Source organism: Typopeltis vanoorti, chromosome 8 (genome assembly GCF_054136105.1).
Source record: "Typopeltis vanoorti isolate ZY-2024b chromosome 8, IOZ_Tvanoo_1.0, whole genome shotgun sequence".
In the NCBI taxonomy this organism is placed as follows: domain Eukaryota; kingdom Metazoa; phylum Arthropoda; class Arachnida; order Uropygi; family Thelyphonidae; genus Typopeltis; species Typopeltis vanoorti.
Window position 1 is genome coordinate 13,232,527 of NC_143556.1, and position 14,335 is coordinate 13,246,861.

Here is a 14,335-nt window from a genome sequence, read left to right on the forward strand (position 1 = left end):
CTTATAGCACAGTGTGAAGGAATGCATTATTTCTGCAGCTTCCTTGAACACATGAATCTAACTACAAACATGAACCCAAGCATTATGATCATACAGCCTGTTGCTGGCAAGCAGACTGCTAGAAACAGACTGGTGGTGAGGAATCCTGGTACAGAGTTATTCTCGTGGACATCACCAGGTTCTCTCATCCTCATGGAACATTATCTTTACCGCTAATTCTTACTTCAGGATTGTTCTGAACCAAGTTTTCACCTACATGGTGACAATGTCTCCCGATGGATCGAGATTCGTCCAGCAATAAAACGCCCCTGTCACAAGCTCACATTTTGCAAGCATGGTTCAAAGAGTATTTTCAAGCATTCCCTGTGTTCCCATGGCCGCCTAATTTTCCTGATCTATATCACATCGAAAATTTGTGTGATCGTGTGGTACACAATATCAGCCAGTGCCTCGCTCGGTTATCACCTCTGGGACGTTATTCTGTCTAGTTGGTCTAGCATATCTCAGAATGTCTTTCATAGGCGAGTGGAGTCAATGTGAAGACTGATACAAGTGGTTATCTCCACCACCCAGAGAACCGACAAGCTACTAAGGAGATGGTCATAATGTTTCGGGTCACGAGTGTATTATATGAGATGTAAGACATTTTGTTTGCTGTTATGTTTTTGTCTTTGTGGAAAACTATACGTGTTTTATGTGTTTTTTTTTTCTGTATTCCATAAACACAATTATGTAAACTCTTTAATGGCGAATGACATGGCTTCAGTGATTACAGAATGATGGATACTTTGCTTGGGGTGATGAAGAAAACCTTGAAGATTTTATCTAGAAAGTAAAGCCGCTCTGACATCTGACACTCATATTTTTATGTAAGATAGAAATTGGTTTCCATCTATGTAGCAGTAACAATTTTCAACTGGAATATAAATAATTTCGCATTGCAACAATTTTTAATTAGACTAACTATTGGTTATTCACTCTTCTTGTTTTTCTTTTAATCATCACTCGATATACTCTAACATCACTGATCCTTCAAATACACATTAGAGTAGAGTAATAAGATCAATAGTGGTAGGACTGTGTGTGTGCGTGCGTGCGTGCGTGCGTGCGTGCGTGCGAATAGTCTCTACATGCGCTGTATCACTTCCGGTGTTCGCTTACATTCAGAAATCTGCGGCGTCCACAGATTTCTGAAACTTCCTACTTTTCTTCTTAATCGAAGTTCATAGGAAAACCTAATCCACTGCACTACGAAACAAAGAGTGCTCAAAGTTATTCCAATGAAAAGAATAAAAAATGTTCCCTGAACATCTGCAAGATTCAAAGTCCTTTCATTAGCTTCTTCTGGTATGCTGTAATCCCGCACCGACTGGATTAAATTCTGAGTCCACCAGTTTACTAATCCAGCCTCCAGTAAACGAAGGATGCTGTAAGAAAAACAAAACAGTAGTATTAAAGGACATTCAAGAAATTTGTGTGTGTGTGTGTGTGTGCGTGCGTGCGTGCGTGCGTGCGTGCGTGCGTGTGGGTGCGTGTATGAATTATATTATATATATATATATATATATATATAATCCATTAAGAAACCATTTAAAATGCTTAGTTTATGGGATGCGTCAATATTTCTCAGTAATATAATACAGTGGATTCTTTGCTGCTTAAATAAGAAATAAGGAGTATTAATGTATCAAAATTGTGTACAGTTTCCGATAATCAGCAGTTAAATTTCATGTGGTAATCCTTTCATTTTGGAAGTTTACACTAACATGTGAATAATTCGAGTATGTCGGTTGAAACATTGCTAGGCCAAAAGGAATAAACTAAATTGCAATTTTTTAGTGGGGGGGGGGAACGCTGACCATTATTTTTTACTTGTTCTAGTAAAACTGATATACTCCCTTCAATAATTATAATTATTGAAGTATTAATTAACATGTTACTAATAACAATAAAAAGAAACAACGCAGAAAATGGAGTAAGACAAGGTAGCAAGCAAGTATTGACTGTGACTGTTATAAAAGTAAAATGTGTTAGCATTTACTCAGAATGCTTTTATATATATTTATATATATATAAGCATTCTGAGTTGTTGTGATACATTTTTAAAAATAGATTTAATGACTTAGAAACCGAGATTACTTATAAAGATTTAATAAGATTAATACAACTAGTTTCGGCTTTTTTTTTTTTTTTTTAACATGTTAACATATTTTTGTTTCGGCTTATAAAAAAAAAAAAAAAAAAAAACCGAAACTGGTTGTATTAATCTTATTAAATCTTTATAAGTAATCTCAGTTTTTAAGTCATTAAATCTATTTTAAAAAAAAACTATATATATATATATTATTTCATATATTTTATTATTATTATATATATATATATATATATATATAATAAAATGATAAATATATAAATGATAAATAAATAAATATAATCAATGATAAAGCGATTGAAAAAAATATCATAGTATTCACTGCGTTTACAATTTATGAAGCATTTATATATATCCGTTATCAGAAGTATTCGTATACTCCACACGTGATCTACAAAAAATTTTTAAATAAAGAATTACAGAAACAGACAGTATAGAATACTAATCAGAGGAGAGCAAAGACGATCTGATATTCTTTTAGAGATATAAAGAGCGTGACCCTCCATGAATATTTCACAGTTACAATTGTATTTGATCGTCCGTATGCGATTAATACATCACTGTCTGTTCAAAACTTCCTACCTGTATATAGTGCATGCATGTGTGTGTGTGTGTGTGTGTGTGTGTGTGTGTGTGTGTGTGTGTGTGTGTGTGTGTGTGTGTGTGTCCCTTTCTAACTATTTCATTCAAATGCATACCTCATATAGGTCAACAGCATACATAATTAAGATTCAAACTGCAGTTGCATAGTCAATCATTAAAAAAAAAAGCGCATTTTGGTATATAATTCTGGTATAGTGAACACCAATCATCAAAATAACTTAACCTAAAGTTATTATTTAGTTAGTAATGCATGCCGTTTAGTTATTATTTATTTAGTTAGTTATTATTTAGCCATAATTTCGAAAAGCACAATGATTTGAATACAGGACAGTATAAGAGAAGTTTCAGGCAAGAAGTCCATGGAAAAGTAAACTGCAAAGAATATCTAATGCCAAAATAATTCAAAGGAAACTTAAGCTTTTTAGACACAACTGTAGGATGGATAACAACAGAAAGATCAAATCCTCGATGTTTGCAATGGATTGTGACTCAAATCCTACGAACTCTTTAGTTTGTAGGATTTGAGTCACCTGGCAAAGGACAGTGGAGAATGGTAAAGGATTAGCACAATCTTAATCTCCATAGCAACATCAGCATCAATCAAAACCTATCTTAAAATTAGTAACGTGAAACTAATCTGACCTAACCCTAATCTAGCTTAACAACTTGTATATAAAGGCTTCACATTAATTGCCTTAGTATCCCATGATGCATCGAGTAATGGCTTAGTATTTCCTTAAAGATGACAACATTAACAAATTCATAAAAGGATAAAATTTATGAAATGAATAAAAAATGTTTAATTAGCAAACAGTAATTTTCAGTAAGCTTCTCAACTTACGCCTGATTTAGTTGCTCCTGGTACCAAGCACCCTTTACGAGGGCAATGCCGTATCCCGACAGTTGGAAACTATCGCTGGCAAAACGAAACAATTTTTCATTTTTAATATCTGCATCTACCGTTAATTGTCCTGCAATGTACGCATAGTTTTCCGAAAGACATTTCCTCAATCCATCTTTATCATTTCTAACAAAATTCCGTGCATCTGATTCCATTGATTTAAGAATCGTTTTGAAGTTCTCCGTGTCAGCTATCTGTATAAAAAGAAAGAAATCATTTCAACGGTTTTATTACGCTACAATGTCTTCAACATTAACACGCTTTTAGACACGTGACATATTTACACGAACTTAAAATGTATATAAGAAATAGACATTAATTTCTAACAACAAAAATTGATAAAAGATTTGCTACTTTCTCTTTATGATAAATTATTTTAATTTTTTCGTATCCTGATAGGTAGAGAACATTAATTAGACAGATATTCCACACGCAAAATATGAGATTTTTGATATTTGAACAGTGAGACTTCCTCAAATATTATTAATGTAATTTCATGTGAAAAATCTGCAGCAAAAACCGATCGATGTAAAAAAAACCGGCTCGTAAAAAAGTATAGTTTTTTCCATAATATTCATTATTTTCTCATTTTTCTGTTTCTTTTCTTTTTTAATTTTTATTATTTTTTTCTTTCTTTATTCTTTTTAAATAATTTTTTTCTTTATTTATTTTTTAAAATTTTCTTTTATATCCTTTTGTCTTTAGTTATCTTTCTTTATTTAATACTTTTTTTATCTTTTCCTTTTTTGCTTTATTTCCTTTATTTATTTATTTTTAAAAATGTTCTCTCTTTTTTTTTTTCTTTCTCTATTTATTTTATCTATTTCTTTATTTTCTTTCAAACATAGGGTATACTCTCCGACTACAGATGCCCTCTCGACACTTCTGCGCATGGCAGAAGACGAATCCATTCCGATAATAGGGTAATCAATGATGAGTGTTTATTATTATAAAGCTAAAATAAAATAAAATAATATTTTTCCTAACCAAATGTATCCACTCCTTTGTGACATGACAATTTTAATCGTATCCCCCTGGTGATAGGTAATAACATATTTTCGTATATAAAGTATAGACACATGCATGCACGCACAGACAAGTATAAACAATAAAAATTAACAAAGACCAGAAACAACGGAGGTCACATTTTATTGATGTACATGTATTGCAAACACATCGCAAGCCCACGTCATTCATAAAACAACAGCTCATTAATATGCTTCAGCATAAATATAAACGCATTATCTACCAGATGACATTTTATAGCAACAGCAGAAATAATAGAGATAAGGATGATATTGTAAACAATAGCCTAGTCAGTCTTATTGATGACATTCTGTTTTTGTCGCTCACTTAATATGCAATACATCATTATGATTGAGAGCAGGCATTGTTTTCGTTAAAGCAGTTAGTCATTTTAGGTGAGTATTTCATCAGTAGGACATTATGCAATGATTTTAACAAAGTTTATACGTTTCCTTTAAACATATACTTCTGTGAACACTTTGAGTAATCAGGTTTGCTCATTTTTAGTAAATTTCTTGAATTTTTCAAAGTATTTTGTCTGTCAGAGGGCGCTCGCATTATTTGTTAAACACCAAACGATCAGAGTGTGAAATTTGAATGTATTTTCACCTGTGAATTAAGTTGTTTACTAAAGACAAAAATAATAATAATAATAAAGTAAAAAAATAATAAAAATTAAATAATAAAAATAAAATAAATAAATAAAAAGATAATTTTGATATGCATGTACTGATCTGGAAAACATACAACTTGTAGCAACGACAAAAAAGCGTTTCTTGGAAAATCTCAACTTTTTTGTTTTTAAATATACATCTTACTTCAGCTTATTTTTAAGAATAGTTCGCAACTTGCTGCAGTCCTTCTTAATAAATAAATAAATCATTAAATAAATTTTATCTGAATAAATAAGTAAATATGTTTTTGTCTCTTTCCGAGCCCATTTTGTTTAATTTTTAAACTATTTAACAACATGAATTATGTTGGGCGGTAGATGGCGCAGTGTGTTGATGGTAGTAATGTCGTGTAGTTGGAGGATTAAGTAAGTGTACCTCCAACGAAGAGTCCTTGGACTCCTTGGAGGTGGAATAATAATAATAATAATAATAATAATAATAATAATAATAATAATAATAATAATAATAATAATAATAATAATAATAATAATAATAATAATAATAATAATAATAATAATAATAATAATAATAATAATAAAGTGAAATAACGCACCACAAAATTGGGGAGAAAGAAAAAGAAAAATCTTTTTCTTTCTCTTCCAATACTGACAGTTCGTTGACATACTATTATTATTATTATAGTTATATTACATATTATTATTAACTATTATTATTATTACACTTTACATTTGCAGGAAGTTAAATATCTGCTAATTCCACTACAGCCCTATATTCCACATAGGGCAAAGTGTAATTCAATGAAAGCATGTCTATATCCAGGTGCGCACTAAGCGTGGACAGTCTTTTACAGTGGTAAACTAGTTGAACTTTTTCTGCCCTTTTTCAGACATTTTTCGAGTTAGTCGCTTTTTTGATATGCAGGGAGGTAGCTTATTTATTTATTTTTACAAGTAGAGAGGTGGGGGGGGTTAACTTCGCAAATCAGAAAAATTAGCACTGTACAACTAAGACACTTTCAAACAATAAAGCAGTTAGGGTTTAGAAACATGGGATGGCGCCAGTTATATGCAGTATTCTTTCTGCCACCGATTGTTCAAGGTCATCACGATGTCGGTTCTAATGCCACACCATTGTGTCATAGATGACTACAACTGTCTTTAGATAGCAGATGATTTTCATTGCCCGATGTGACTACCGTAACACTTATTGGACGCCAGAAATGGTTGAAAAAATTCGACGTGCAATCAATAAAAAGGATTGAAGAATTATGTAACCTTTACAACGCCCATGATAATATCGTGCTTAGGTCACTAATATTTCGTGGATGGAATTATCAATAATAATAATGCTTGCAAAGAACATTGAGTGAAAATTGCAGTAGGTCTCGGAATTGCTGTTTTATTACTATATATGAGAATTGTCTTTTCATGTACTGCAGCTCTAAGTTTTCGAAGCAAGCCAGGTCAAAATAGTCTTAAAGTGTTATTATTATTATTAATTGGAAAGTCTTGCCTTACCTTAAAAATGTTGTGATCAGAGGAATCTTTGATGGTTCCGCATTTAAATTTTCTTGTTTTAATCGCAGTGACAAGGTCCTTAATTGTGTCTATGGGTGCTTCCAGCCCAGGATGAGTCATGAAGGACACCAAAGTTCCGCCGTATCCACTAATCACAGTGATCACAAATAACCACCAGAAGGCGACCAGAATTCTTGAAGAAAGAGAGCGTGGATTGTAACAATCTAGAAATAACAAAAGAAATAATAAAAGTTCATTATTTCTTACGATGTTTGGAAAACTATTCTCAGTTTTTTTCTAATCGATGAGACGAGATTTGTTGTGTGAGTTGCGCCTGATCTCTCAGTGATGAGGAAGGTCCCCACCGCCCAAATGGGAAGGGTTGCGTATTCTTCTCCCTTGGTGATCCAGTTCGCATCTTGGAAGATTACACATATTGTACATATGAATGTGCATAAATAAATGAAATCACAAACATCCATTGTCAAGGCGGGACTCGAACCCTCAGCCCTTCGGCTGGAGAGCAGATACTTCAATCACTCGACCAACCAAGCTGGAATTATTGCTTATTCTATCAGTTCATTTCAGTTCGCAGACCTGAATGAATGATAAATGTCTCTCGCGATATATTTTCCAATTAAAAACGCCTGGGTAAATTTCTTTACTTAATTTTAGTATATTTAGTAGTATATCTCTATCATGCGAAATTTTAAACCAGGAATATTACTTACGGGAGACAGAAAATATACAGCAGACAATATACTGGTCACATAACCATTTCCAAGTTCAGTGAATATGGCGAAGAGCTTGTGACAATACATTTTGTCAAATTTCTTCTATAGAGAGTGTACTTTGCAAATGTTCGCATGACTTTTATCATTAAAAACAAGTCCGGTCAGGATTTAAATATTCTAATCCGACTAGAAGCAAATTTATCTAGAGTACAGTATATTTTCCTCTCATCATGATGCTGCAATAAAATATATTTTGCCCATTTTGACCAGAAGGCGAGTGAGGGTGAGCTCTGAGACAATAGCACATCGAGGTTGTGATTGGTTATTGTGTCAACCAACCAACTGAATGTTGTCATTAGTCATGAGATGCTGTTTTGTTCTGAGTTTCATCTGTTTTGCGTGCGTGGTGTGAAATGACTGGTAGGAAGGTTTTTAATATATAATTTTCGATAAATTTGAACTTTTTTGTCCATATTTACAATGGGAAACAGTACTGTAGTCGAAGGAGGTAAGCCTCGTCCTTCACTTCCAAATTTTACACCTTTGAGGAATTCAAATATAGCAACCAAATATAGCGTATTCCTTCATTGTTTTCTAATATACAGGATCTCAAATAAACACATTGTTCCCCCACTCTGCGCAGATTTTTACATTTGGTTACAATTAATTGATAAATTAAAGTATTGAAAGTTATCCTACAATTAACTTCATCAGACCAATTAAGATGAGCACTGATGTGCTATTCACTCTTAAAACTTTCATACATCGATAAAAATTCAATCATACAGTCAAACTGATTTGAATTTTGTATCGCGGGTTGCATAAGCCACGACAGCACACCCAATCGAAATGGGCACGCGACGTCACTGATATTATTTACATATACTGTATATATAAAATGTCTTGGTCACTTATTTATTTATTTATTTATTTATTTTTTGGGGGGGGGGGATATTTGGCCTTGAATCCATTTTTATGAGTTCCAACTAGATCAACATTCAGCAACATAAATTATCGTTTAGCAGGAAAGCTGAACGTATCCAAGATGTGTTTGCATCCATTATCAAATTCTTCACGATAGTTAAAGGATTAAAATACAGTATAGCGTTCAGACGAGATACACCTACGTTACTTCAGTCGGTGAAATGAAACACAAAAGTTTGATAAAGCAGAAATAACATAAACTATTTTTCAAAATAAAAAGGGGGGGGAGCGAAATTACTGATCATTTGTCCCGAGGAGTGTTTGGCAAAAAAAAAAATAAATAAAATAAAATAACTGACAATTTCTCCCTATTGGTTAAGATTTTTAATTTTTTTAAATATGATTTTGTAGCATTTTTTAAATCTATGTTGCGTTTCTTCTTCCGTTCATCGTGACGTCACGCCGTCGATGATACGTTAAAGATGGAGTCAAAAATATTCAATATTCCTGTCACAGAACGTGATATTTTCAAAACCCCTCCCACGCCACAAAATGGGAAATTGTGTATCGGTAATCCACTGTAAAACATCGGTTAATTACCACCGACCAATGAGAAAAATGAAGATGAAGTTATAAACAAATAACGAAACCCCTGAATACTGAGACTTTCTGGTCATCTCGACAATACTGCCGAAGTGAAGTGGAAGTTCACTTCTTTGTATTATGGAGAGTGTCCGTACAAGTTATATTATGCGCAGAGTATTACGGAAAAAAGACAGAAATACTAATAGAATTGGTGGGACAGTGAATTATTATTATTCTACAGTACTACAAATGAAACTCGACAGAAAGTTTCCATCCAGCATGGCACATCACTGTTATAATTAACAGTGACATTTTCGTCGTTGACATGCCTATAAACATAGGCTTAACTAACAATAAAAAAAAAAAAATCGATCTTTTTCTTTGAAATAAACAAGTCGTGTTCCAAAAGGCCACTCCAGGGGGCAGCATAATTCTCTCATTAACCCAAATAAAAACACAGTTCCACAGTTGTTCGATCTTTCTCTCCGCCAGTAGGAATGGTCAATGGTACGTATGTATATTGAATTACAGAATTTATTTACCGATCAAAGGTAAATAAAAAGGCTGCACGCTTACGATTGGGGTTAACGAGGAAATCATGTTTGAGATTAACAATGTAGTGTGCAAATGTGTCTTACTTTCTAGAATACGCTCTTGCTTTGGGTCAAAGTAAATTAGATCTGTTTTGTTCAGCTAGTAACAGCTAGCAATATTGGAGGTTTTATTGAAGTGGTTTAAAAAAGTTTCATGTTTGATCTTTACAGCAAGGTTCCCGGACTATGATGTTTGAACATTTTATTACCCTCCTTAATGGTATCTCCACCTTGACGCGGTAAGGAGGATTGCGCGTACCAATGACCTCAAGAGCTATGTCAGCGGTAACTAAGCTGCTGGTAGGGTCTCCTAGCTGGACAGGTCGAGAGGCGGGGACCAGACTAAGAGAGATACCCTGGTCCTCCAGGTTGGAGTTTTGTGTAAGGCTGTTTACCTTACCAAGTAAAAAATTTCTACAACTCAGAAGCTTGAAAAATTTATCGGACAGAAACAACGGAAAACGACCAAGAAAGAATAAAGTAACCAGGGCCGAGCCGTGCGGTTGTGCAGATTGTGCTCCGCATAAGGGCGCTTGAAGATAGGGGCGCCATTTCACCACTGGAAATAATTTTAAAAAATATAAATTTTTTTATTCTTGAATTATATCGTTTGAAGTGAAACGTTATCATTATTACCACAGATTTTATTTCACAGAGTAAGCATCGACTCAGCGAAAATTTTAGAAATATTCTCGATTGTTTCTTATATTTTTAGTGGGAATTGTTAGTTTAAGACAGACCGTGAATTCATTCTTACGCGGTGCTTTGCCCAGTACCGTCGACAGGATGTAGCATAGAGGCAGCCTGCCTCACGGTGCTGCTTAATAAGGGCGCTCGCTTAGCCGTATTACGGCAACAAAAATACAGCGTTTAGTTAACAAATAAAAAGGCGCCATTTCCCATTGACAGTTAAATATCTGCTTATTATATTTTATTAATAAAAAAAATACAGTCATACATACTAAAACTAAACATTTTCGAACCCACTTATTAGATACTTAAGGAAACAACCCATAAAGTATCATACGATGTGAATTTCATAAACTTTTATAGTCTATATATAAATATATATCTATTAAATTATATTATGCATGAATTCTCCTACTCGAACTGCGGGTTTCTGTCTCCTCGAATTTCACATTTGAGCGATAATTCGCTCCCTGCAATAAACAATACGCTATCACCAACAGCCATTATACTGCAGAAACACGAAAACCAATTAGTTTTATCATGTCACTGGATAAGGTTCACAGACATCATTTGCAGACTAATATATATTTCTCAAAATATATTTCTCAACAAATAGTGGAATTGCAGAAAACTGGAAGTATAAACACTAACTAATGAATCACATCTTCCCTCCAACAGAAACTGCTATATACAGCAGGTGCAACATATGGTTTTGCTTGACACTACCCCGTCATGAACGTGTTAAAACTAAGAAATATATAGTGAATGCATTTCAGAGATTATGGAAATCGGTTTAAGAGAATTAGCATTTCAATTCAATTGTCAGTTTGTTTTGTTTGGGTAGCTGATCTTTTGTTAATACCGCACCAATCATATGCACTTCTTAATAGTGGCTTTTTCTCTATTATGCTGGCCTAGAATCGCGGACATCTTTCACTTCTCATTAGTAATTTGTCAAGGATTGTTCATTACGTATCTCAAGTGTTAAATTACTGGTAATTTTTGCTTGATATAATGGGAAAGAAGATTACTCTATTTGGGTAGATAACTGATTGCACACAAGGAAACCGCTCTTGAGGACAGAAGTGATGGAGAATAGAAGATTCTTGGTAAGTCATACCCATTTTCAGTTTTTTTTTTTTTTTTCTGAAAACTTTAGTTTCCGAAAATCCCCACATATATTTCGCATCACAATTTTTTAGCTTTAATTTTGGGAAAAAAGTGCGAGTTATAGTCGAGTAAATACTGTAATTTTTTTAGATTTCAAATTGTTAAGTATGGATCATTGGTTAAAGACTGGATTTTTAAAACGCACAAAAGAGAGCAATACAGCAGATATAGAAATAAGCAATTTCACTCCTCTCATTGATGATAAATTATTTATATTAAGTAAAAATGATTAGTATCTTTATAAATTTTTTTCTATTAAAAATAAATGATGTTTTTTTTGTTTAAATGTACATCTAAATTCAAATAAAACAGTTACAATGAAACATTTTTATTTATTTATTATTATTATTATTATTATTATTATTATTATTATTATTATTATTATTATTATTATTATTATTTTGATAAGGGTATTTTGAAAAGGTACTTGGCTATTACCAAATAAAAATTAAAGAAGGGTACACGGATATCTGAAGTTTCAGAAACACTGATCTATCCGAAAATATTTAATCTGAAACATTTACATTACGATGTTCGTTTTCTTAAATTTCGCTTCGAATTTGAATAGACGAAATAGCCTCTATCCAAATACGCACTTACATTTTTTTCGGAGTCATTTCAATTTTGAATGTGAAACATATGAGTGTATTGTGTATTCTGTGTTTAAGTGACTTTGGACAATTTGACTTTGAATTTAATTGTGTACTTATTTTTAGATTTTTGATAGACAAATAAAATTTTAAAGATAATAGTTTATAAATTATAAACATATTAATCAGCTGAGGGACGTTAGTTAAAAATCCCGTATATATGCGGGATAGACTATCGGCGCATCAGGCTGACGCGGCTCGAATTAAATTAATAAACATGGGTTATTTATGAGCTATGAAACCCTTTATGAGCTTTGTTTACACATACTGCAATTGGCCCTTTCTTAATAATTTTGGTGGATTTTTGCATCATTTCATTTTGTGCGTTACACTAACAGTGTTACTGTGCAGTTGCCTTTTGTTTTATAAAATATATTTATGGTTGTTTAGTAAATTTTGTTGTGAATTTGGATTATTATTCGCGTAAAGTAAGTACATCTATTATATTTTTTCTAACTTTGAAAATCAGTTAAATTGTTTAATTTTAGTTAATTATCTTATTTTGAAAACAAAATATTTTTATGTTATGTTGAGTAGACGTCTAGAAAATAAATAATTTTCAATAAGAGATTTATTTATATATTTGTTCTTGTTCTTGTTCTTGTTCTGGTTGGAAGACATTGGGGTTGGGGTCCTTTTACTGATTTCTTTAATAAATAATTTTAATATTCTAGAAATTTCTTAATTATTAAACAATTACCAGAATGTAAAAAATATTAAATAAATATCACTGAGAAATCAATCAGTGGCTAATATTTCACCTTCGATTTCAATCGAAGGTGAGTTAGTCGATCTCATACGGAGGTAGCAGGGTTTTTTCTCCCGGAAACTCGGGTTTTTCATCCCGCATACAGACAAATCGGCCCTTCAGAACACACGCAATTTACAGACAAAAAATACTAGTTGTGGTAGTGGTGAAGGTGGGCGGTAGATGGCGTTGCTGGAGATGATTCGTAGTGGAGGTTCGGTGTAGTGGTTGAGGCAGTTGTAGGTGTCCTCCGGCGATGAGTCTTCGGACTCCTTGGAGGTGCCACGAATAATAATAATAATAATAATAATAATAATAATAATAATAATAATAATAATAATATCTCTACATGTTAATTTTCAAAAAATACCTAAAATGTAAGCATATTTATTATTCAAAACATCTGAAAAATCAAATTCTGTAATTAAAAAAAAAAATAGTCAATCTTGGGCCATTCACCTTAAAAATAACAGTCGGTTAAGGGGTTAAAAAATAAGTTGAAGGGAAAATTTCAGAAATTATTATTTATTTTGGTGGACAACTTTTAACGCTCTTCTTATTTTAAACTCTAACCAAGTGTGTTAACTCTTAGATGTCGGGAAAAAAGCCAAAGAAGTTATCTTGTGCACAAAACAGGAAACGACAATTGCAGCGAGTACAACTGGAACATAAACTGGCTTGATCGCTGAATAAATTTTTAACTTCAGGACCACATAAAAAACGAAGAAGAGAAAGTTCTGACGAAGCAAGTACTCCATGTAACTCTACTCCAGAGAAAGAGAGGATACAAGGTAACTATGAAGAAACAAATGTTACATGCGAAAATGAAACTGGACTGTCTACAGAAGTTGCAGCAGAAAAAATATTGGATTCCGATTCAGCGAAACACGAAACTTCAAATTTTAATGTTAATGATCCAGGCACTTGGCCAAATCATATAACTACCAAAGTTAGTGATTGTTTAGTTGAGCATTGCCCGCGTCAAGTAGTTAATAAAGAATTTCCCAAAGATGAATCTGGCAGCAAGTTTTCCGATTCATACTATTATCGAACTTTAGCAAATGGAGAAAAACTTTTACGAAGTTATTTAGTTTATTCAGAATCGCGAAATTCGGTTTTCTGTTATTATTGTAAAATAGGTAGGGCTTTAGGGCTTGTAAAATAGGTAGGGCTAAGTTAGATAGGGCTAAATGGCCTCGCCTATCCCCGTATACGGGAATAAAAAAGGTGTTAGCTGATTGTAAAATATTTGGTAGTCAAAATTCCCAACTTACTAATGAATACGGTTAATGATTGGCAACATTTGAGTCATATACTAAAAATACAGGAGACAAGCTCCGCGCACATTAAAAACTGTTCAAAATACAGCGAACTTAAAATGTCGTTGATTAAGAAATGCACTATTGA

At 32.9% G+C, this 14,335-nt stretch overlaps 1 protein-coding gene across 1 annotated transcript in view; it reads right to left on the reverse strand.

The window, feature by feature from the left end:
* Positions 1-1,126: 1,126 nt before the first annotated feature.
* Positions 1,127-14,335, reverse strand: part of LOC150103742 (glutamate receptor ionotropic, kainate 3-like) — a 33,434-nt gene continuing 20,225 nt past the window's right edge. The window contains exons 2-4 of the mRNA XM_090397069.1: positions 6,835-7,058; positions 3,597-3,850; positions 1,127-1,427 (exon numbers count right to left, since the gene is read on the reverse strand). Of these exons, the coding sequence (XP_090253195.1) occupies positions 1,127-1,427; positions 3,597-3,850; positions 6,835-7,058 (779 nt within the window). The remainder of the gene's footprint in view (positions 1,428-3,596; positions 3,851-6,834; positions 7,059-14,335) is intronic.